The 26,004-nt window shown below is 43.2% G+C and overlaps 1 protein-coding gene across 2 annotated transcripts in view; it reads right to left on the bottom strand.

The window, feature by feature from the left end:
- Positions 1 to 26,004, bottom strand: part of SDK1 (sidekick cell adhesion molecule 1) — a 369,862-nt gene that overhangs the window by 86,605 nt on the left and 257,253 nt on the right. For both annotated transcript variants that reach the window (XM_063315194.1, XM_063315193.1), the window contains exons 20-23: positions 24,195 to 24,293; positions 19,699 to 19,890; positions 18,640 to 18,761; positions 4,691 to 4,800 (exon numbers count right to left, since the gene is read on the bottom strand). In XM_063315194.1, coding sequence (XP_063171264.1) covers positions 4,691 to 4,800; positions 18,640 to 18,761; positions 19,699 to 19,890; positions 24,195 to 24,293 — 523 coding nt within the window. The remainder of the gene's footprint in view (positions 1 to 4,690; positions 4,801 to 18,639; positions 18,762 to 19,698; positions 19,891 to 24,194; positions 24,294 to 26,004) is intronic.

Genomic DNA, 26,004 nt, shown 5'->3' with positions numbered 1-26,004 from the left:
AATCGTCAACACCCCCAGCTCCCCCAGCGATGAGTCCGTTACCTCTAGAATATCATCCATCCACCTTGCCCTTGGTCGGCCCCTCTTTCTTTTGCCCTCCACTCTCCCTAGCATCAGCATCTTCTCCAGGTTTGAACAGTTTGAATATGAGACAGTTTGAATTCAAAATATATTGCACACCACTAGGAAGAATGTAAGAAGAGACTTGCTAGATCGGACCATCAGGCCATCTTATCTAGCATTCTACGCCAGACAGTGACCAAGTAGATGCAGAATCTCCCAGTCTTGGACTGCAAGCAAAAGCCCCCTCTTTTCTCCCTTTTCATCATCCATTATGGAAAGCGGCTGCCTGTGATTCAGGAGGCAGTAAACAGCCATCAATATTAGTAGCTGCTGAAAGCATGATTCTTCACGAACCTGTCTAGTTGCCTTTTAAAACCATCCAAATTGGCTGCCACTAGCAGAACTACTGGCAATGAATTCCACAGTTTAATTAACGCACTGTGGGGAGAAGTCTTTCCGTGGGTCCTGCGAGAAACATTTTGCTTCAATGGATGACCTCAATTCTAACAAAGTGTGTGAGAGAGAAAAATGTTCTTCACATCCCGTATTTTGATGGGAGCCATCAGAATAGTTTCCCAGTCCTGAACCAATCCATTTGATTTGTGCATCCTGGGAAAAAAGTACTGTTGGTCCCCTGAAGGAAGGGGTGTCCCTGTGTTGGAGAAGAGGCTCCTACTGGAGATCAGACTGGCCCCCTGGGTTGTTAGCTTTGAGCAGGTATTAAAAATGCAGTTGCTTTTGGAGCCCTTACAGAAAACAAGACCAACCCATTGGGTGTTTCCGGGGCTGCTCTTCGAGTGATATGTTTTTCCTTGTGATCTCACGCCTTCATTTACATTTATTAATTTATTTAGCATGTATAATTCTTGACTGTGCGTTTGTTTATTATTTATTTACAGTATTTATAGCCTGCTCCAACTGATGAGCAATCTGGGCAGGATGCAAGAAAATCATGCGAAGGGAGGGAGGTAAGGGATAATACGAACATTGTTATGAAGCTCAGTAAAGAAAAATCTCATGGGTACCCCATCACTAAAAGGTGAACTAGCACTCCTTTGGTTAGTTTATGAGATCCAAATCGGGTAGGGACCAACCGTACCTCTGGAGGCGGGAGGAGACAGTTTCAAAGCGCAAGGGCCACCACTGAGAAGGCTGTCACCTGCTCCATGTTCTGTGTATCTCTCAAGGGGTGGAGTCCTGCAACAGACCTTCTCTTGAGAACCAGGACAAATGGGAAGCTTCAGTTCTATAATTATTATCATTGCTAACCACACTGGGTCTGATTGATAGTGGTGGTGTGCAGATCTCAAGAATAATTCAACAAATAAAACATGCCTTTGCTCCAGAATACACTGAATGTGTCTGTGCAGGTACAGGGAGCCCATGGGTGTGACACATAGAGACCACATAGAGGAAGAATGACTGATTCATAAATATCCACGCTTGGCAGGTATTTATTCATGCTCATCTCTTTTGCAGAAGTTGGTTCTCTTCTGAGAGCAGTAGTTTGGGAAGATGGGCCTTCCAATTCAGGAAAAGATATTAGCTACAAAAGGGATTAGACTCCAGTGATCAGAAGCAGAGCCATTATAATAGAAAGAGAAAGCTTTTGGTTAAAGCCTTATTGTGTTCAGGTATGAACTGCTCAACCTGTCCTTGCTAAATGCTGGATTTCCTCCCACTAAAATGTCGGGACTGAAAGAAAGTTGCACGCTATATCTTCTCCAAACTCGTTAAGAGAGTGCATTAACGGAACATGCGTTAAGCAAAACAATGCCATTAACTTCCTGAACGCTGACAACGCACAAAAGAAAAGAAGGACATTTGACAAAGGGTGCAGTCTGAGTTCAACAGTTAGTGCTTTCTCCTCCTCCTTTCACCAAGAAGTGATGTCGGGTTAAGTCCCACCAAGATAATGGAGCCGATAAGCCCATCTGATGGTGTATCTTCTTCAATCATTGTATGGACGCTCATACAATGATGCTAGGAGACTCAAAGGAGTGAAAACATGACGAATGAAGTTCAATTGGAAGAGCTATCTACAACAGCCCAACAGATGGATGCAGAGTGGGTATTTCCAATCTAGTCTTCCTGACAGCCCCCAACGCGTTCCTCCATCAAGGAATATGTCTAGAATGCTGCCAGGTTTTTTTACTGGCCCTGCTCCTGTGTCATCCTTGGAAGAAGAGCAATGACCAATCTCGATAAAATAGTTAAGAGCAGGGACATCACGCTGACAACAAAGGTCCGCATAGTCAAAGCAATGGCGTTCCCCGTAGTAACATATGGCTGCGAGAGCTGGACCATAAGGAAGGCTGACAGAAGGAAGATGGATGCTTTTGAACTGTGGTGTTGGAGAAAATTCTGAGAGTGCCTTGGACTGCAAGGAGATCAAACCAGTCCATCCTCCAGGAAACAAAGCCAGACTGCTCACTTGAGGGAATGATATTAAAGGCAAAACTGAAATACTTTGGCCACATCATGAGAAGACAGGACACCCTGGAGAAGATGCTGATGCTAGGGAGAGTGGAGGGCAAAAGGAAGAGGGGCCGACCGAGGGCAAGGTGGATGGATGATATTCCAGAGGTGATGGACTCGTCCCTGGGGGAGCTGGGGGTGGTGACGACCGACAGGAAGCTCTGGCGTGGGCTGGTCCATGAAGTCACGAAGAGTTGGAAGCGACTGATCGAATAAACAACAAGAACGAAATCTCCTGTGTCACAAACTCAGACAGATACCCAGCAGAGAGCAGGTGGCACATTCATCAGCACAGAGATCAACGGAAAGTTTTGTATGCTTCCTTTTTCTGATGTCAGGCCGCCAATGGGCCTGAGGAATATTGGTAAAGGTTGGACTGCTGAGATTGCAGACAGATTTATTCTTGAAAGGAAGGACAGAGGGTAGATTTTTCCATCTGTCCCCCCCTTTTTTTACTCGGAGAAAAGTAATCTGGCCCCTTGACTGCCACAGTCATGCAGCTGTGATCTCAAGTTTTCAGGTCTCAAATGGATGGGCAAGTCTAGTTTAATGACAGCACAGAATTGTTCCAAAGTCACAAGAATGCCTCTGTATCATCATATCAAAAGAATTATGTACATTTGGAATTGAATGAATCCACATGCATTCTGTCACACTGTTGGCCAAAGTACATTGACAATCCACAATCATTTATTCCAATTTACAGTTTTCTATTGTCCATGTTTTCCACTTACTATCTCTCTTCGAGTGGAAAGATTTACATTACAACAGGATTTTTACAACTGCAAAACCTCGTCTACTTCTACCTCGCTTCTGCTCTTGATCATAAAGCAGTTGCAAAGAGTGATTTCTGCTTCAAATTCAAACATGCGTATTCTGAAACAGCAACATTGCACGCCATCGTTTTTATTCCTAATGCTTTGAGATAATTTGTTTAAAATGTCAAAAAGATGACAGATGATACCGGGGAATAAGTATGAACATGGGGAGAAATTTCATTGCATTTGCCAGCATTTGACTGAGAAATTTTCAAAAGGCTTAATTTTATGTTATGGCTTAATTTTTTGGGATCAGAAGTAATAAAAGAACCTATGGTACTTCAGACAGCCATTTGCATGAAAATGGGAAGAGAGATTTGCTTGCATGGTGCCACAAGCTGGCTATTTTTGGTACAGCACCTAATATAAATGATTATTTTTTGAGTTTTACTCACATCAACGTCTTTTTATATTAAAAGTATGCCAGTCGGTCTTTCAAGAACCATGGCATGAAAGCAGCAGTCTACGATTTGGTGCGTTTCAGATGTGTCTGGACTACCTTTCCAAAATGCCCAGTGAATAAGGCATTGTAGATTGTTCAGCGATCAAACATTTGTTCTTCATGAACAGCTGCAACAGCTCCCTTCCCAATGTCCAAGGGTTCGGAAAGGCCATTGTCAGAAATCCTAGGAAGTGGTCCAAGCAGGTGGGATAGGGCAGATGGCAACATCTGAACAGAAGACAGCCTCTTGCCTGGTCACCAAAACTTCTCATGACCTTCTGACCATTTTTAATTGGGATTAAAAATGGTTATTTGGGATTTGACTTGGTATAATGGGATATCTTCCCAGTCACTCTTGCAAAGCAATTGTCTCATGGACCCTAGGGCCATGTCCCTGACCACATCTGGTTTAATTCCACAACTTCTTTTGCCGCTAAACACAATGGAGGTAAGGGGGCAGAGGGGAAAGAGGAGGAAACAATGCAAGTGACTCAATTTACAAAAAGGAATCACTGTAAGATAAAGGAGCAACTGCAGTGCTGTTTTGCCTACCAATAAATCAAAATCAATTAAATCAGGGCAGCTTTTAGGGTAAGCAAACTCCCAGCATCAGGAAGTGTGAACATATTCAGCAACGCTGTTTAGCAGGGTGCTTTACACCTTGCTCTCTTCCCTAGATTAATTATTTTACTCTGCGGAAAATGACAATGAATATACACCAAGCAGGGTCATTTCAGGGCGAGCTCTTCTGAGGTGCAAATTTAAGCTCTTCAGGGTGTGCATTTTCCACCAGCCTCCCTCCCACCGACTGCTCGCGAACACCAGCGCTGTTCCATGCTGCCAGCGATGTGCCTGTAGATGCAAGCAATGAATCACCAGCTGTTTTTACCTGTAATGAGTGTAAGGCGTGAGGTTTGGGATTTCCAACAACTGAGCATTCGACTCTTTCTCTACTTCACACAAAGTTATCCATTCTTCTTCCTCTCCTATTACCCCAACCTATGGAAAGGAGAAGAGGCAGTTTTATGCATTTGGGTAACAACAACCTCCAGGTCCATTCATTCATTTGTGCCTTTTTTTTTTTAAGGTTCTTCCGCAATGTGTTTTCAGCTCCCAAGCCAACCTATAGCCCTGGTACTCCCCGGGGGTGTCCCATCTAAGTATGATTCTAACCCCACCCTGCGTAGCTGCAAAGCCCACCCACCCAGTCAGGAACGACTGCCTGCTGCTCTATTCCTGACATAACCCAGTTTTCGTGTCTGGAGAATCCCCTGTGTCTCGTCTTGAAATGCAGACTAATACAGACAGGGCAAAAAGAGCAACCACGGGTTTTCTTCCCACCTGTTTTTTGTTTGTTTGTTTGTTTGTTTGTTATAGTCAGACTTCACCAAGCATGGCAATAGATAATCAACTCTCCAGAAACTTAGTCTTCAGTACCAGCAGAACTTCACAGTCTTAACACAGCTAGATAAACGGCTTTATTGCAGATAAGATAGAGGTCACGTATGCAGAGATATGCCCACTTAGGAATCAAACTCACTCACTCACTCCATCCATCCATCCATCCAAGCTAGCTCAGCCCCACAATTTAAATCCAAAATCAACAGACTTTGGGCCATTCTTTTCCCAGCCTTGAGAACTGGAGACTTGTGTTCCATGTTTACATAACTGTTCTGTCTTGCCTGAGATTTGTTGATTCCTGCTCCACTACTTTTGGCCTTACAATTGCTAACCACCATGCTTGATGAACAGTTCTTAGCAATTTTAAATCTTGGGACTCGAGTGAAGCATCATTTGCCCCAACAAAAATATTGCTGCTATTGATTTTTATTATTGTTTTCCTCACAGCTAACCTGGTTGCTTTCGGTTTCTGATGAATCACGCATTTTATTTTTCTTTACCATCGTCTCCTCTCCTCGCTATTATTTTCTTATGACAAATTATAGCTTGGGCAGGGATCTGTTCTGTTTTATGGTAAATGCCATGCTCACCGCTGGTGCCATATAAACAAACCCAGCAGCGGTAACATCCATGCTAGAGCAATTTATTTCTGAACTATTTGCTGTTCCACGTTAGTGAGGAATAAACACTGCCGCCCATTTCCTTGGTTCTTGGCTGTGATGAAAAGCCTTTGAACTCTATCGTTCCACCAGCTTTTTGGTGACACGTTTTCCAGGTGGCTTATTACCAGTAATAATCAAGCTGCAAGAATGAATACTAAAAAAAAGAAAAAAGGTAACAGCAACAAGTGAAAAAAGAGCAGCAAGGAAAACAGGGCGAATTTAAGTTGGGCAATGAAAGTTAGCACATGGAAGAAACTGTCATGGGGCAAACTGCAAATGCTCCTTATTTTGCCAATGATTAATTAATTAATTTACTTATTATTCAAATTTCTATCACCGCCGATCTCCCCCCAAAAAGGGGGACTCTGGGCGGTCTACAATAAAGTTAACAGTTTAAAACCATCCATATATAAATTAGCTAACAAGGAACCAGACAATAAAATAATAAATATAAATATATAAATACAAAATCCAAGTGGCAGAGATTACATTTGATAGGGAGAACTCTACGACACCAGCCACCCCCAGGAAGAGCTATTGACCTCCCCGCCCCAGGCAGCAGAACCTAAGAAGGCATCATTTGTTTAACACCCTGTTCTTGAGCTATCATCCTACAGAACTTGTTGTAAAGTTCCCCGACAGTTGTATAAGCAGGGCAAACTGCAAGGATGGGTCTGAGGATGGTTCCATATGTTGACCAAAGAAAGGCTACAGGGAGCTTCTTTCTAGCTCCCAGACATGATACTTTTAAAAGTCTAGCAACTGGTATCTGAGTTTAATTTCATCCTCCTCCTTCCCAAAGTCTGGAATTAGAGGAATTAGAAGGATAAGACTAGGGAGGGTACAACTGTTTGCCTTTGGGAGAAAATCCTAGCAGGCTTCTAATCAAAGCACTAAGCCATGGCTTCATGAACCACAGTGTTCGGAACAAACCACAGTCTGTTGGCTTTACCCACTGCATTAAGTCACGTTGCCAGGGCCGAACACAATTCCTGAACCCAGGCTCTATGGGGGTGCTTCAGTAAACATTCAGTCTTGGGATTTTAGATCTTTGTTTCAAACCTAAGTGGGGGGTCCTCTTTTGCAGTTCTTTGAGCAAAGCAGCATGTTGTAGGATTTCCCCCAAAATATGCTTGGGTACCAAGATTTGGACTGGAATGAAAAAGAGAAGAAGAAAAGAAGTGTAGCCTCCCTGCTGGCTAAGCAGTCTGGAGACTATGCAGTGCGTGGTATTAATTAGCCCCTATAAGTGGCCATTGGCCAGGTCAGCAGATTATGCCCAAAAGAATGTGCCAGCAGGGTCAGAATGCACAGCTGGTGGCTGTGGTGGGGAGAAGAGGGGGCAAGAAAGCAAAGAAGGTTTGAAACAGCATGGAGGATACCACGGGCTGTGAAAGCCCAGAAATCACTGCCTACATCTTGATAGCAACAAGACTGGGAATAAGTCACAGAGTTCTATCCTTTCCAACAAAGTAGGCTTGTGCTGACTAAGCAAAGACCACACCGAGATGAGGAGAAAGTCTCTAGTGTTTTGTTTAACTGCTATAGTAGACAGAAAATCCTACCAAACTGAAGAAGCGTGGGAAAACCCAGACAGATAAACCCCAAAACTCAAGGTGGGTCTGCTCTGAGTTTCTTCGAAGGGACATTCAAAGCCTCTAAACTATGCATGCGTTTTCCCCTCTAGATAGGGGCCTCCTCCTGCTCAGCATCCGTACTCATGACAGACTTTTTCTTAACATACATTAAACACCATCTATCTTTATCCCTAGAAAATCCAGAAAGTTCCTCAATCTGAATCACCCACATTTTGTGACCAGCTGCCTTCCATATGTAAGGAATGGACCTCCCACACAGTCATTAGTTATCTGCTGCACAAAGACAGCATTGAACAACATCAGGAGGGTTGGACCTGAATTTAAACCCTCGTTCAATCACCAACTCAGCTTGATGTTTGGGTTCCTGTCACTTCACTGCTTCAAACCAACCACACAAAGTTGCCAGGAGGAGGAATAAATGCAATCAGAAGGAGAACTCTGCATGCTGCTCTAAAATACTTGAAAGATGGGCAGGACATAAATGCAATATTGTAAATATAAATTAAATTTGCATCAGTGTACCAAAGGAATAGTGAAAAAGCTTCGAGTCTACAGCAGGGAGACCACAGTCAGGAAAAATCAAAGAAACTGGACCTGTGGTAACAATCTGAATGTTATCTTTGTTCAAATGTTGTCCTTCTGGAGCAACAAATGGAACTGCTTTGGCAAGCACTGAGAAGGGATGTCCCAAGTGAGCATTCAAACCAGAATGCAGGTTTTTGTAATTAGAGAAAATGATTGGTATGGTCTCAAAGGGAACAGCTGACTCAGGACATGTCTGGAATGTGGAAAGATTCCTCCTTGAAAAGCCAGCTGGATGACAGGTGGTGAGCTACCTGCCTTGGGGCTCAAGAGGCCGTAGACAGAACGACTGTGATCTGGGGATGATCGTTATGTCTAGTGCACCTGGAAATTGCAGAAGGCTGTGCAACAGTAGCAACAAAGGCAGCCGAGCACATCGCCTTCTCTCAACCGAAATGCCTAGCAAGCATCCAGAGCTGAGCTAAATTGGTTGGCCACCAGAAAAAGGAACACACAGCTCACCACTTGATACGGAAATACACAGAGAACAAGAACAGAGCAAGCTTCTCCTTCAGCCTGGCAGAAGCCCAAACCTCACCTGCAAGGATATCATTCTTGTGTCAAAAGGAACAAAAGTGCTATTGATGTTCTCCTTAGATATCATTCAACTGCCAGTGCGGTTGGCCTCTCTGGATCTCTCAGCTCTTGCTGAGCTATAATATGGGAGGAGGTGTCTAGATACCTGGAGGAGGATTCAATAATTTCTGGGCACGGCCACAGAAATGAACCCAGGCAAATGGGAAGGAATACTGGAAGCTGTTAGAAGGTTGTCTAGTGCGCTGTTGTCTGCACAGAGGTGGTCTCTGGATAGTTTAAGAAAAAACTCAAGCTTTCAATGTGTACCTACAATCATAAATTGCATCAACCTGGGGGGGAAAAAATCATTTGTTTATTTCTAATAGTTCTCAGCTGAGGGCGACATGAATTCATTTCCAACACAGCAAAGAAAAGGTAAGAAAATACTGGATGGAAAATTTGATCTGATCATTTTTATTTTAAGGAAATATTCCGTTCATATTTGGGGCCTTGTGATCTCAGCATTCTCTGGGAGAGAGTCCTGCTGAAGTAAGTGAGGTTTGTTCTTGGCAAAATCACTGTATCCAAGATACTTTTTTTCAAACACAAGAAGACTCAACTGGAACATGAGTGTTTCTTTCTTCACCTTGGTAAGAGCAGTTGTACACAGAGATCTTTCTAAAAACCAGCGAGAAGTTTCAAGCACACTCTCTCCATGAAAAGCTATCAAAACCCTCTTTTATATCAGATGTGCGAAACCTCACTTGAATGTGAAGTAATTGTGCTCACAATTCAGAAAATTGACCTTGAGAAATTCAACTTCCCCACTTGGACCTACGCTGGTAAAACGTTCATGACACTTCTGCAAGGACATGGTAATGTCCTATTACATTCTTTTCAGCCTGCTTGCCTTATGAGCAGTATTTCCAATTTGTCTTGATCATCAATTCTTGGATGCGGATGGGATGGAAAGAAATAAGGCTTAAAATCAAGGGAAGCAGGAAGGGAGTGGGGAGTTTCTTCTATGGTGGCTAATGAGAAAGATAGCACAAAAAAACCTTAGTTTCTCATTTGTTATGGGAACACAGTCTTTTAAGTAGACACACTTTATTTTCTGGGGTAAGCAATATAGTGTAAGTTGAAGATGCTGTTTGCCTATTCGCAGCTACCTTTGCTTAGGTTCCTAGTATATATTGCAACTGGAAATAAGCCCCTTGGACACGAACAGAGTCTCAATCATAATACTAAAAGGAGACCAATTTTGCTGTCTTAATAATAATAAAAAAAGTCAACAGAAGGTATGAGCTTCTGGAAATCTTAGCTGAAACATGGGAATGATGATACCTTGATATCACGGGTGTTGTAGAAGTGAGCTTTACAATTTTGTAATTACTATCAAGCCCTTTGAACCATTTGGTTCTGTTCTGTGAAGGATCATCACCGAAAACTAAATAGGAAGAATAATTTCCACCACATATAATTAAATCCTAACGCGAAGCGTTAGATTCACCTCTCTTCTTCTCCCAAGAATAAAGATGCATGAGGATCTACATGGGACTACCCTTGAAGAGTATCTGAGACCTTCAGCTGGTGCAAAACGCAGTGGCAGTTGTGTGTGCCCCTTGATTAGCACATGTTACACCTCTGCCACGCGAGCTGCACTGGGTGCCAGTTTGCTTCCAGGTCCAATTCAAGGGGTTGGTTGTACCCTTTAAAGCCCTACATGGCATGGGGCCAGGATATTTGAGGGACTGCCTCTCCACAGTTACATCTACTTGTCCCATCAGGTCCAGCAGGAGAGGCCAGTTGTGGGTCCCGTTGGCTAGGGAATGACGTTGAGCGGGACCTAGGAAGAAAGCCTTTTCTGCCATAGCGCCCCCGCCCCCCGCCATCTCCTGTGGAATATCACTGCCCCTGAGGTGGGGTTGGCCCCAACCACTTCCAGAAGGCCCTTAAACATGGCTTTGGGAATCCTCTGGTAGAGCGGAGCCTGTGAGGTGGCTGTATGACAGTTAAGGGAAGGTGCTCTCTGTAGGTTTTCCTGCCATTTTGTTTTTTTTATTTGTTTTTATCTTGTTTTAAATTGATTATTTTAATGTTTCACGCTCTGAAGTGAGAATGACATAATGAGGCCCACTTTATACAATGGATGAATCTTAATGGCTTTGTTGACATTGAAAATCCAACTTAATCCACTGAAACTCGTTGAGAAACTCATTGAGAAGTTTGCCCATAAATTCTTAACTGTTCACTAGGTACTTGCGTGGCTAATAGGCTGGAGATATTTCAGTGCCTTCCCCAATGATACTGTTTATTATCTGCTGTACATCTTAGAAGTCTTAGAAGACAGAACACCATCCATGGGCCTTGCCTTAGGAAGCTCACAGGCAAAGCAATAAAACCAGGGAGGAAGAAAAGGGAAATGCCAAAATAGCTATAAAAAGATAAAGCAAGCCAAATCTGAGCAGGAGGCTGGCCAACAAAAATAAGTACAAGGAATCTGCCTGTTCTCCAAAACAGAAGGTACCCCTGATTTAGCTTTTCTCAACCTGAAGCTTTTGTGTTAGGTATAAGATACAACAGACTAATATTGCTTGGGTATCGCAAAACATTTAACAGAAATTTGGAATTTCAGTCCCAAATTGTAAAGTGAATTTTGGAAGTAATTTGGAAGAGATTTTGAGAAATATTACTTCAAATGTTGTTATGCATAAGTCTATTTCCATTTCTGTGTGTACATATATTAGATACATAGGTAAAGGTAAAGGTAAAGGTTTCCCTTGACATTAAGTCCAGTCCTGTCCGACTCTAGGGGGCGGTGTTCATCTCCGTTTCAAAGCCGAAGAGCCGGCGCTTGTCCGTAGACACTTCCTCCGAGGTCATGTCGCCGGCATGACTAAACGGACACCGTTACCTGCCCACTGAAGCAGTGCCTACATTTGCATGTTTTTGAACTGCTAGGTTGGCAGGAGCTGGGACCAGCAACGGGAGCTCACCCTGTCCCGCGGATTCGAACCACCGACCTTCCGATCAGCAAGCTCAGCAGCTCAGCAGTTTAACCCGCAGCACCATGGCGTCCCTTATTATATATATAGACCCATATGAAATCTTATTGTGTATAATTTTAAAGAGATACTTGTCTTTCTACATCCAGCTTTTCATTATTATGCTCAGTTCATATGTGCAGTTTGAGGGAAATGAAAAATTAGTGCTAATACATTTTAATAGACCTTTTAAGAAGCACATCATGTGGATCTTCTGTAAATCAGGATGATGGGATTACAAGGTCGAAAACATCTTGACCTGCATGAGATAAGGCACATATAACTTCATTCTCCTTTCCCATAAAATGGAATAAAAAAAGACTGAACCAACTGATATTAAAAAAAAAATCATCAAAGATTTGGAGAACCTAGTATTTTTCATACATGGAAAAATTAGATAGGAGAATAAAAGATAATAGGAAAAATTTATGAGCATTCAAAAAAAGAACAAAGCTGGGAAAAAACAGTGTAAAGTAATAGAAAGACATCTAGTTCCCTCTGAACTAAGATTACACTGGAGCATTTTTTTTTTCTGAGTAGGCCTTTCCCAGAAACATTTGGAAGGTGAACAGGAGTTCCATCTTAATATGCCTGAGTCAGCGCTATTTATTTTATCAGATCTGCAATGAGAACTCTGCTGTGGAACGGGCTACATGTTACCCCCTTTTTTTTCTGTCCAGAGTCTAGAGCAGTCTTACCCAGTACAGTGTTCTTCAGATGTCTCTGACTCGTAACTCCCAGCTGACATGGCTTAGTCTATTGTAATATTTCTTATATTTGTAAATTGATTTGTCTGATAAACAGCATTCTCACTGTGATGAACTACATGGATTTTGACGGCATCCCTAGGCATCGACAGCCCCGTGGCCTTGAGTTGTACTTGATTGGTGATGTAGCTTTAGGAATAGCTCTATTTATTTAGGTTATTTGAAAAGGGTGGGTCAACAACTAATGAGAAGGATGCTTTAAACAGACACAATTTGTACTCAGAACTACCCTAGTTAGACTTAAATGAGGGGAGCTTTCTCCACAATCTACCAGCAATACTACTGCCCCCCACCCCCTAACAATAACTCATTATAACACTAAACTAGAAAATGATTCTGTAGATGGCTTTGATCTCAAGATTCATATTTTGGCCCTATGCCTAGAAAACCTGTTCATAAATTACAGCTGAAATTCTATACACATTTACCACGGAGTAACACCCTTACAGCTTCAGAGACTTCCCTTCTGAGTTGACAGGAACATGATGTTTCACTGGCCAAATTTCCTACCGTCTCTATGACTTGATGCAGGAGAAGGAAAGTCCTGCAGGTTTCAGTTTACGCGCTAGAGAGTGGTAAAGCCTGCCCTTTAGTGCTTCATCGAGAACCTTGAATCCTGGTTGTTATCCAAGTTATCCCCTCCAAGTGCCATCTGTCATCCCAAAAGTGATGGAGTTGTTCACTGCTGATGAAAAGGCTGCTTAGCAAAGTCAAAAAGTATTCTTGCACCTTCTGCTTCAGGTTAGGAGGGGCAGGGAGGAGCAGGGGAGGACAGAAGCAAGCATTCAGAGCCAGTCCTAATATACAATGCTGTTTCAAGGATGCTGAAGCAGGAAACTCATTCTGCAAAGGCAGTTTTAATGATGATTGGAAACAGACCAGGTTTCCATTAGAGGAGGCTAAACAACAGGCACCCTGGTTAATGAGCATCTTCCAGCTGCCATGTTTGGCCCAGTGATAATTGGCTTTAAGAATATTTATTTATTTATTAATCAAATTTATCACTGCCCATTTCCCAAAAGGGACTCTTACTTTATGTTTTCTGCTCAAATAAGGATATGGGTGTTCACATCATGAACCTACCGGTGAATGGATTCCTTTCCTTTGCTTTCTTACTTTCCCACAGATTTACATTGCTCTGTTTAACCTGAACATGTTCAGGGGAATTGCGGCATGTGCTCTATGCCATAGGGTTTAGGGTCTGGTACCTTATTTCAGCCCACTCTCTACTTCAGCCTTCCTCAGCCCTTGATGCTCTCCAGGCAGATGGATTTCTGCTCTCCATTTTCCCCCAGCCAATACAGTTATTGTTGAGAATTCAACTGGAAAACACAGAGTTTGGAGAAGACTACCCTCTTTTATAATATTATAATTTTGTGCCTTCAAGTCAGTCTTGAGGCCTAGCAACTGCCTGGAGAAGTCCCTGCAGTTTTCTTGGTAACATTTTCAGAAATAGCCTGCCATTGACTTCTTCCTGGGGCTGAGAGAAAAGAATTGGCCCAAAGTCATTTTTAAAATATTTTGCCCATCTTTCCATTACTAAAAACAGACCCCAAAGTCATGTTTGCATATTGACAAAATAATGCATCATGAGAAAAATACAAAATAATCTTTTTAAAATTTTCCTACCAATGTTTGGGAGGAGTGTTAGATATTGAAGTTCTTGGTGGACCTCAAAGGTCCTAGACTTGGTGAAAAAAAATGTAAGAAGAGCCACATCAAGACCATTCTAAACACATAATAACACAGATCTAGTTTCACTAGTTTTTTATTTAGTTTTTATTTTACTGAGGATTTTAAAGGGAAGGAGCTAAATTTTATACATGGGTGTTTCTCATCAGTGATCAACCATCTTTTCTGATGGGCACATTCCACTGCTATTGCCCCAAAATCCCACTAGATTTTGGTGTTCTCATGTGAAATTTTCACTAGACTGCTGACATTTGGGAGATTTTACCAATGGTTATTTTTAATTGTATTTGAAATGAAGGGGATGGTTTGGGATACCAATCAAGCCTGTTTTCCAAGCTTTAGAAGCCGGCGCATATTGTACCCATAAATCTGTATCAGACTACAAAATATAAAAAGAGAATAATCCCGGAGAGAGTTATATTTTTAAGAACAGCAGTGCCTCTGGATCATGGCAGAAGCATTTTCCTTTATACTTTACATTACAGGATATTAAACACATTTTCATTCTGCATTTCGAAAATTCTATTTTTATTAGTTAAACAAACGACCCTACAGAAAATTGTTATGACAGTTAGAACAAAAGTCTCCTAAGTCTTGGTGTGTTTTTTTTAAAAAAAAACACCCACCCAGATGCCAATTTTGATCCTATCTAATGAAGCATAATAAAAGCTTTCAATCTGTGACCCACAGGCAATTTCCAAGGATATTGCAGACATAACCATTTAGAATGACAAAGAAAAAAATCCAACTCCAAAACTGAGGCCTTGCAAAGTATAATAAGGAAGGTGAAACGAAGAGCAACAGAACTGAAGCTGTAAAATGCCAGAGGCAGCTGCTGAGGAGAGATTGGGCTGCACCATCAAGAATATCGGTTTCAGTCATTCAGGGAAGGGTTTCATGAGTTGGAGATTTTTTTTTTTACAGGGCCTTCAGCCGCTACCCCAATCCATTGCTCTATAAGAGTGTTTCATCTTGTTTGTTGTTTATTCGTTTAGTCGCTTCCGACTCTTCGTGACTTCATGGACCAGCCCACGCCAGAGCTTCCTGTCGGTCGTCAAGCTATCCTATGCAGATGTTTACGGCAGATTCCAAACAAATACTATTGCAAGCAATAGGATAATGTAAACAGGAAGAACAAAAATCAGAAAGGAGGATCAACGTGTCACTTGGTAACTGTTATAGTGCTGCTCCCCTAACACAAAGAAATGACAGCTAAGGGCAGAAGTCAAAGATTGTATTTGAAGAGCTACGGCGAGCTGAAAGGCTTTGAACTACAGAAAGGTAAGCAAAAGGCATGGCTGATAGGGAGAAGCTACAGCTGGAACAGGAGGAGAGTTCAGTCGAGGGAGAGACAGATGATTGCTCCCGGAGGATTTAATGTTGAACCACTCAACAAAGCAAGTACAATTATTTAAAATGAGCCTGACATCAAATGGGCTCTCAGCCTTGGATGTTTCATTAGAACATGGTGCTCAAGAATTTCTATGACAGATTTCTTGCATTCTTCCCTGGGTTTTTTCAAATCTTGAATCACACGCAGAAAAGGGACAGAGAAAGTGTGTGGGTGTCAAGCCTTGAGAAGAACACCTCGCTAAATGGACACTTGGACGTGTGTTGGGTCTCCCCTCTGAAAGTTGAGGAACCAAGTGACATTGGAGGCCTGCTCTTTCCAAAGCTTAGGAACATCCCAATTTGCGGGGAAGGGGCAGGTAGGCTGGTGGGACTGGGGAAGGCCCTCCAAACATTCGGTAAGCACCTTCCTTCCTACTGCTTAGAGTGGGAAGGACTTCCACCCAACCACTCACCCAAACCCAGAAAAAGCTGTTAATGCTGCTACTTCCTGCACTCACCTTGCAGGAAATCTCCAAGACCGCTCTGACCAACCAAGAAATTAACTCTGTATGCTACGGAGTTGTTCTCCTTCCTTTTATGCATGGACTTCTCTCTTTTTTTTAATGCTGGGAATCTATCAACGGTTGGTTGAGGCAGGATCTGCAAGCCTGGTTAGAAACAGGCTCCTAAACTCTTATCTGAACTATGCATTATTCACCAAACCAGGGACAAGGATGCTTAGCTCCAAGGATGGAGTGTGTGAGAGAGAGAAAAAGAGAGAGAGAGGAGGGACGAAAAGGAAGTGAAAGGGCAGCCTGGTTACCAAATGAATGGTCTGCACATAACATGGCAGAACAGCCAGCAGAAGAAGTTTGCAAGACCCGAAGTCATTAAGAAATGGAGAAAACAGAGCTTTTAATGTCCATATCAGCTCCACCGCAGTTAGGAGCATAGATGGAATCCAGGACTCCTGGCAGCTCAACTCCCGGGCCGGCTGCAAAAACTTTTCCATTTCTGAAATTAACTCAGAAGGAACCCCCATCCGGAGCACACATGGTTTATCTCTCTGATCCAGGGAGATTGGAGATTACGCTGGCCAGAATCCACCTCCCATCCAGGCTTCTCAGCTGCGGTGGCTCTCTGCGCCTTCGGAGAGCATCAGTCTGCCCTAATTCCCCACTGGAAGCTCGGGAGTGAAGAGTATTTCTCAGACACCTGAGGGTTTTCATACCTTGCCTACAGCACTAACAACTTGGTTAGGCACATGAGTGATTGGAAGCACATGGTAACAGGCAAATCACCCAGTCCTGTTCTTTGGGTCCCATAATTTAATCCCCCTGACGTTCTGGTTAGCACAGAAACTCCCATAACAGAACCTAAACTCAGATTTCTCCGCTGAGGAGGAGATAAATTCCTGAGCTGTTTGGATTTTGAATGAGGGCCCCATGCAGTTTACATGGTGGTGGCTTTCTCCCGAAGACAGCCAAAGATCTGCTGTGTCTGGAGATACTCTCACTTTTGCTCTTTTACGCAGATATTAAAGGCACAGAGTTATTGGGAAATAGGGTCTTTTCTTTAGATGCAAGCTTATACTCTGATTTCTCTTGAGACTGTATAAATCTTTCACAAGCTTGTAGGGAGGACCCGTTTTCAAGATCAAACATTGTACAATATGCTGCCCTTTTTAGCACTGGAAGACCTAATTCATCACAGCGAGGCAACTTTGGAGATGATGACTTCCACCTTCTTGCATTAGAGAGAGCCGTCCCTGACAAAACCCAACTCCATGTCCCTGCAGTCTTCTAAAAAGCAGCTCAAATCAACCAAAGAGAAAAGTAAATCTGGGAAGAAAGACGGGCATGGATGGAGAAGCTAAGCCAATGCTTGACACGTATGCTTTTCTTTACCTGCCCCCTGAACATAGAGGGTAGAACTTTTTCTTCTAAAATGAAAGCTGGCATGAAAGACATAAAAGGCCAAAGAAGCTCAGGCTCCATCGGAGAGCTGACCGTTTTATGTGTGATCCTAAACACACGTAAGGTTAAAAGTGCCTTGCAATGCAAAACATCTGGAGGGCAGTGGGTTGACCTCCTTCTGGCATACGCTTTCATGGGTTACACAGAGATGTGTGACGTGTTAACCATTTGCTGGCAGGCATACACGAGTGGAATAAAAAATCGCCTGCCGGGAGTCACATTAAAAAAAAAAAAGGCAACAGACAACTATGAGTCCAGAGGGGCTTAAAGGTATGCAAAAGAAACAGGCTTGAGCTGATGGCATTTACTCCAGTTGAAATGAATGTATTACATACTAAAACTCCAAAACACAACCCCAAAACATTATTAAACTAATAAAAAATGTGAACAATATGGATGTTGGGTAAGTTTCATAAAATCAAAAGTATGTTGGTCACAAATATGTGTCTCTGCAGCCCCTTTTAGCCACATCAGATGCATTTGAACAGGCATTCTGCCTTGAGAAGGCCTGTTGATCGCACTGCAGTGATCACAAAAATCAGAGAGTATCTGTGTTCCACATCATAATGGGATTGAAAGGTAACCATTAACATGAGTCCCTCTTTTGGGGGAGATGGGTGGTAATTAAATTTGAATAATAAATGTATAATATCTTGAGTTCAGACCAGAAATGGGTACTCGGTGAGCATTATTATACAGAAGTGGTACTCTACTGTAAGAGGGAAACAGTAACTAAAGAAAAAGAGTTGCCTTGTCAAGGACACAGAATGCTTGTGCGATAAAATGTTCATTAATTTCACGGATCTATTTCTTCAGAAGAGTTACATAGCCACCAAACTCACGTAATCACATCTCTGGCCGGCGTACATCAAATGAATCCCCAGACCAACATGGCAAATAAAAAAAAATGCATCAACAAAAAGTGGAATCCATAAACACTTCAAACAACACACAGCTGGAGCTGACTAATCATAGAATCCACTTCCCCAAAGGGAAACCATTCATATCAAATGATTTCTGATTTTAACGAACACATTATGTGTAGGTGGGATCCTCTGACCCTCCTGCATACACATGTGGAAGAAGCATCCATGGATTAAAGAAGCATCCGTGGATCAACAGAGAGAATTTGGGACTCTTTTCTTTTTAGAAATCCCTCTCCTAGCAAATGGTGCTTCCTTGCTTTGCAACTGAAGCCAATTACAGATTAATTTGAGCAGCTTAACTGGTTAGGATGGTACAAACTGCCATGTGAGGGTTTTGCATACCTGGCCCTCCACTATCCATTTAGAGACAGAGGTTTTTCCATCGTATCCAGGCCGGAACTGAAGGGTTGCAGATCGAGGGCTGATGTTTGAGATGACCAGATTGGAAGGTGCACCAGGAAGCTCTGCAGAAGTCAACAAGCCAAACAAAAAGAGGGAAAGATCAAGAACTCAGCAGAAGGATAAACACGCTGCTCAGTATTTGGAGTGCTCACTCTACTTTACAGTAGAGAACTGAAGGCTGTAGATATTGCCCTGAGAATCCACCTAGCCCCACATCCTTTTTCCAAAAGAGTGATCCGCCATTTGCCTCTAGGGAACAAACAAGTACCCCCCTCCCCTCCCCCCCAGCACATTGCCTCTCAACTAGAAAGCTGCACAATTATTGCCCAGATGGTTTTGGAAACAAAAATGATTTTTTTCTGGGCACTGAAAGGCCTTTCATACCTTAGCAAGCCAGCACCTTAGCACTGGTGACCCTTAGTTGGTAACTGAATTGCCCCAAAAGCTTTTTCTTAAAGTGTAATTTCAAAGGTCATGCCAGGTAATTAATCCATGAGTCCTGCTCTTTGTACATGTAAGCAAGGCTCAGAAGCTGTACAGAGATGAAGGAGCCCCATTTAGGGGAGGCTTGAGCTGGTTGGCCTGTCATTCATCTGGATGGGGCAGGAGGAGAGAGGAATAGGCCAGCCTTGTCCATCTCTTTTCTCTCTCTCCTTATCGAGCTTGCTACTGTAGATTCCTAGCCTTTGTTCCCGTTGACATTTCTATAGACATAGATGCCAGCATCAGTACCAGAATTAGCTGCTTCCTCTTTAACTCTCTTTAAAGTCAGTGGGAAAGGAGGCTTCCATTAACCTTGAAAAATCCCCATTTCTTGCATGTTGGGTCAGCCCATCAGCAGCAATGTCTTCCTATCGGCGTCACACAATACAAACCCACCCTATTTTCGTTTGCGTTTTCCTAAGTCGCTCTTGTGATCCCGAACGATCCCTGGGCATTAAGCTAACTTAAAGGCAACGCTGGTATTTCTTGGGCCTCCCCAAAGGCCGCGTCACTAACCTGGGGGAACTCCTGATGAGATGGTAGATGAAGTGACCGAGCCCGCTCCCTTTGCCGTCATCGCTGCTACTTCGATTGTGTAGGTGGTGAGAGATGACAAGCCTGTAATTTTGTACTCAAGGGTTGTGTTAGCAAGTGTGTGAGCAAGACGAGATTCATTCCTGCTGTAGACCTCCCAGGAGATTTGATAGCCTGGGAATAAAAAAAAAAGTGGGGGGGGGGACACAACAAAACCAAGCAGATATTATCAGAAGCCTCTTCTAAAGGCTCTCCCTATGGAGGCTCGAAAATCTGTTAAAGGACACCTCCCATTAAAGGACACCTCCCAGAACTGGGTGAGGAGGTCCTAGGGTTTTCATTACTTTAAGGTGAAGAGGAAAGCGCTCCCATTTAAAGACGTAAGTGCTGGGTAATGAGAGGCTGGCTATCGGAAACCGGCCTTCTGCCAAGTTCTCCCATCTGCTATCTGCGGAACTTCAAAGACGGATAAGCCTTTATCCCTCCCAACAGGATTTGTAACCTTACAACCACTGCCACACGGCCTCACCTTTTGAACCTCACCTCTCCAACGGCCCCTGCGGGCATCAAGGAAAGGCTTCCCTTTTTATCCACGTCTCCCCAGTGACTCATTCAGACCCAAGCTAAGTTCACACACGCCTCTTTCCAACTTCCAAGGGTAACTACCCTCTTTTCCAGCTCCAAGCCAGACAAAAAAAACCCCCTCTTTTTTAAACTGCTGCATGGCCCTGATTCTCTTCCATTTCCCTTCAGCGCTGATTTAAACGCCCACTTCTTAAAACGCACCCTATCTTGTATCTGGAGACCCGAAGCACCCCTCAGTTTTATCATTAAATGTTCCCATTCTCAAAGAGATGTCCATACAACAGATACAACCATATGGCATAAAGCATGAAAACAGAATCAAGTGAAGGCCCTAATTTTTTTTTTTAAAAGGTAATCTTTTGGCCAAATAATTCAACAAGTAGGGGAAGGGGAACACTGATGCAAGAGGGACAGAAAAACACTCTCCTTGGTGAGAACGGAGGGAAGCAAATGAGATGCTGATTGGCCCAGGGGAACACGCTGCAAAGTCTGAAAGAGCTGAGCGTGTCTTTGTTCTGTGTTGCTGCCCTAGCATAGACTTTGGAAGCACAGTGAGTCATTTTACCTTGTCATTTCAAGCCACGTCAAGCAAAGCCATTATCCTGATGTGTTTAAGACCTAACCCTCCATCTCACTTTCCTATTGTGGACTCTGGGCAAGCCATTAATGCCTTTCTCTCTTTCTTTCCATCTGCTTCCGTTGACTTCCACAAGTTCCTGATTTTCTCAATTTTCCTTCTGATTTTGCTTGTTCTCCTCTCTCCCGGCCTCTGAACCCTTAGTAACAACTTCATTCACCCTGTGGCTCTTTTATGAACCTTACTGGTGATAGTCCCCCCCAGAGAGCCTGGGGGGGAAATATAGGCTTGATTGCGACTTCCTTGGTGATTAGGCCTTGGGCAAGACAGGAGAGGCACTCTGGAAGTGAGGTGCAGAAAACGGCAGGCAAAAAGGATCAAGTGTCTGGAGTGATCTTCCCATGAGGAAAGGTTTTTGGGGGAGATGTTGTAAATCTGAGGGAGAGGGAGCAAATAATGGGGAGCATGACTCAAGGGCTCAAAAATGGACAAATGGCTGGCAAATGGAGAAGAAAGACCAGATGGAGATCCTTGATCTACCAAAATCATGGTTGCAAATGTTGTGTTGGCTGCCAACCTTGTGTTGGAAGGATGGCTGCATGAAGCTTGCTCCAGCCAGAGTGGCCAATGCCTTTAATCCCTTTCACCTGCTCCCTGGACTCAGCAAATTACTTGCAGTGAAGGGTATCCCTGTCAAGTGTTGGGTCACAATGAATAAGAGGAGCAAGATGGGACTGCAGGTTCATGCACTTCTTTTCACAGGATCTGTGAACACGCTGGTGAAGGTATGTCTTACATTTTTAACCTTCCTAGGAAGTGTGAATCCCTATCAGGTTGAAGAGGTTCTTCAGCAGCTATCAAAGCACCATGTGGCCATGTCAAAATGCCCGGCCGGCACTATGCAGTCGAGCAAGTGGATCCGTTGTTGATATTACAACAATAGCATCAGTAGGAAAAAGCTTTTAAGCTGGGAAAAGAATGCACGAACTAACACGAAGAACTAAGCCTATAGAAGAAGTCTTAGTGTCCCACGAAGGAAGCCGATAAAAGGAACCTGGAAAAGCAAACTAATGTTTTCCCCCTTTTGAAAAAAAAAATCTAACTTTAAAAATTAGCGAACATGACAGGTGGGTGGCCAAAAGAATTGAAGAGGCAGAGAAGAACAGGCTTGGTCTGACTCAAGTGTAAGCAGCAAAGAAGCCTCCGTTTCACGCTCTGGCATTAGCAGCTTCTCCGTAAGCTGTGAGGTAACAGAAACAAATGACCTCAAGAGCTTCGGAAATAATTTTCTGTCGATCTGGACTAAAGTCTGGACGAGAGAACAGTATATCCAATCACAAACTGTCCGTCCGCATCCAGGCCTCATAAATCAGAGTTTATCGAGGGAACGAGGAAGATACTGAAATTTACAATGGGCAATTTACCAAAAACTGGCTTGTTCCCTCCGGTGCGGTGCCTGCCTACTTTCCTCTTATTCCATGGGCTAGATTTAAAGACAAAGTCACAGTAAATGACATCTCTGTGCCAAAGTGATGAAAGAGGAACCTCCGAGGACTTCTTAGCTTTCTAAGCAGCATTATCAAAGCCACCAAAACCTTCCGAGGCAATGAATGACTTTTGTCACTTCCCATCTCTCGGCCTAAAATGCGATGCTCCTCATAATATGAGATGGTTTCCAGCAGTGTCCGTAGCAAGGGATCAAAATCTGCAAGATGGTAGGTGCGGCACCATGATCCCAGCTTGGATCGTGATGCCACAACCAGAGTCTTTCAGATTTTGATCCTCCCGGTGGACCATCCAATGATTTTGTCTTATAAAGCTTGCTTGATACATCCTTAGATCAACCTTACTTCAGAAATAAAAGGGGTAATGGCACCCCCTTTTTGAGCAATGGAATTAGTTTTCTACCTCGGTTACTGAACGTCTAAACCCCTGCAGGATTTCTTCACTGCATGACATGTGGGTCAATGTGCCTTTCCCCCACTTCTGCTGACTCTGTGATCCATGGTGGGTGATATACTCTGCATGGAACCTTTTAGCTCCTCACTTGCCACCTCCCACCACCACGAGATCAAACAAAATGGCCCAATTTCATGGTGTGATTTTGCGTTTTTCAAAGCTAAGCATGGGAGGGAAGGGGGGCCTCTCAGCTCCTTTCCCTCTTCCACCCTGAAACACCCCGCCCCATCTGGTGATTTGGAATCATTTTTCGGACTGAGGGGAATTAAGACGTAAGGAGAACAGAAAGCCTTCAGGAAGTTAACTTCTCCCTCTCCCGTGGCCAAAACTCTTCACCCAGAGCCTCAGAAAACCTTACACCTTCTGCCACCTTTAAAACCTGAAAACCACGGTTGAAAATTTTCACTCTGGTTTCCATGGAAAGGCAGGAAGCTGACTTGTGGACTCACGAAACTTGGCTCATATCTATTCTATTTCATTGTTTTCCCCTGGATGCGCTGGAGTGGGAATCAACACCTCCTCTATGCAAAATAAGTTCTTTCTCCTAGAACGATGGGCTGTCTTATTTTTCTGTCCTTGGATTTCAGGTTCCTTTGTCCCAATAACAATTGTTTGCTAATGGCCTCTTCCATTGCTTCCTGTACCTCAAATGTGTAATGTTAAGAAGAAGAAGAAACTTACAACATACAAGATGTGTGAAACCATTAGATGATTCTGCCGGGGGAAGGGGCAGAAAGGTCCAGTATTTCAACATTCCAACAATAATGGAGGAATGAACGGCTTTATATTCTGAATCTTGTGAAAACGACGTGGAGAAAGAGAAGGGAGCATTGACCCTATGTCCTATCATGCTCGCGAAAGAAGCGTATGGAAGATCGGCTCAATAGAAAAAGCAACTTGACAAGGTCTTTTCCACTTTGGAGAGCAAGGCGACATCTTAGCATATTGTGGACCACCTTGGGGAAAATTTAGGCATCCATCTAATCCGAGGGGTTGCAGAAAAGCAGAAACTGGAGTGTGTATGTGTGGTGGTGGTGGTGGTAGTGGTGGAAAGGCATGATATTTAGTAAGCTGAAAGAGCTGGTGTAGAGTTGCTTTCTCCCACACACTGGTTTTGGTGAGGCCATTATTGTCAAATGGCAGCAACGGGTCCTCCTCCAACCAGTCTTTGGACTTTTCAGCTCCGGAGAAGTAAAAGCCAAGAGCTTACATTTTCTCCCAGCCAGAGGCTCTTCATAAATGCAGGCTTTCCTGAGCTGCCTAATGCATTTTCCCCAGCCTTCCTTTCCTACACTCACAGGGCCACTCCCAGTTTTCTCTGCAAGGTGTTTTCTAACACCTCCTTGCTGGTACTTGCCTGTAATGATGCCATTTTTCTCAACAGGTTCTTGCCAGCTGACCTTGAGCGAAGTGTCCAGAATCTCTGTGAAGCTCAGATGTCCCACTGTTCCTGGTGCTGGCAATCAGAAAAGAAAGTCTGTTAACAGGAGGAGCCTCCTTTATTTTGGATTGGATTCAGGTTAGCAAGTTGGGGACTGAAGAAATAAAACAGCCAGCCACGAGGGTGAGCCGAGAGTGAGAAGCTGGGAGCTGCCGGAATCATCAAGATGCTAAAGATGATTGCAGTTATGAATGATTTTACCCACTTCATCCCAGCTATGCATGGAAGGGACTAGGAGGACAGGTTTTACAGCACAGACTTGCAGATAGGAAGTGTAATGGTCTTCTCCAAGTTTGGGAAAAAGGAGGAAGATTTGGAAAACCCTGAAAATGCTGAACAGCTGGGGTGGGGGTTCCTCCATTATCTGGTAAATGATTAATTGCATCTCTTCTTCATCAAAGGGTGGTTTTCAAAAAAATAATTTAAAAAAGTTCTGTTCTAGCAAACTGAAAGAGAAATGAGATCCTAAAAGTGGAAGTATTTCACTGTTGCCATTTCTGGAACAGACACCGATGGATTATAGTATCGCTTGGCTGCTATTTGTGTTTAACTTCTTTTTGTATTGTGTTTACCTGTTTCAATTGTTTTTATGATTGTTAGCTGCCCAGAGTCACTGGTTTGAGATGGGCAGCTATACAAGTTGAAAACAAACAAACAAACAAACAGACAAACAAACAAATAAATAAAACTGCTTTTTCCTTTTCAATAAAGTGGTTAAAAAGCCTCAGCAAGAATCTTGTGGTTGGCTGTAATCAGTTGTCAAAAGTCTAATCTTATCACACCTGGGTGTATTATGCTCTCGGACAAATGCATCTAGGGTTGCACTTTTGATTAACATTTGTTCACCATCTTTCCTCTAGATCTTAATCTCACTCAAAGAGGCAGGCTGATGTGAAACTTGATGGCTTTAGGGGCAGGAGAGTCCCGTAAGAGTTTGATCTCAGCCTTTGACGGAAACACTATATAGTGTAATGGCAGATAACATCACAATGGGATCCTATACTCCGAGAGTGAAGAAGTGTGTTTGAGGATTGCCTATGGCTTGTCAGCATCTCTTCTGCAGCCACCATGTGGATGGGGCTGATGGGCCAACACATTTTGCCTTTTTTTTTTTTTGCATTTTGGGAAGTGAGAGTATTAGGGAACTAAACTTTGCAGATGTTAAGGCATCCACATCACCCCTTAAAACATCCCATCTCACCACACAGGCCCTGGCCCAACACATTTTTACAGTATATCCCTCAACATGTCATAAAAAGCCAAATATGACCATCCAGCTACTGGAAGTTGTTCAGAGCAGTCATATAAGGCACTGAAACCGTCATCAAAAGGATGTACCGTAGGAAAATCCAAAGAAAGGGAGGTGGAATCACATAGTATAACCAGCAGGGCATTGAACAGTGGTTCAGAAAATCTTCTCCTAAAGAGTAAAATCTCAACATGGTGCTCCTTTTTCTCATCCCTAATATTTATACAGAAGAATACTGTAGACAATGATATCAAAAGCTGTCAAGAATTCCAAGAGATTCAACATAGTATCCCCTTTGCTGGTCCACAAGGGTGATACTGGGCAATGAAGTGGAGAAGATGATGGACTTGGAAGTTTTAATTCATTATATTACTTATTGGAAAAAGCAGGTTGGTACAGAGGGCAGAATGAAAGCCTTCTTGTCTAGTCTGATGCTTCTGGAACTTAAGAATCTTCTGAGTTCAAAAGACAGGACAC

Source organism: Candoia aspera, chromosome 14, assembly GCF_035149785.1.
Source record: "Candoia aspera isolate rCanAsp1 chromosome 14, rCanAsp1.hap2, whole genome shotgun sequence".
Lineage (NCBI taxonomy): Eukaryota > Metazoa > Chordata > Lepidosauria > Squamata > Boidae > Candoia > Candoia aspera.
This window is presented reverse-complemented; position numbering and strand designations above follow the sequence as displayed.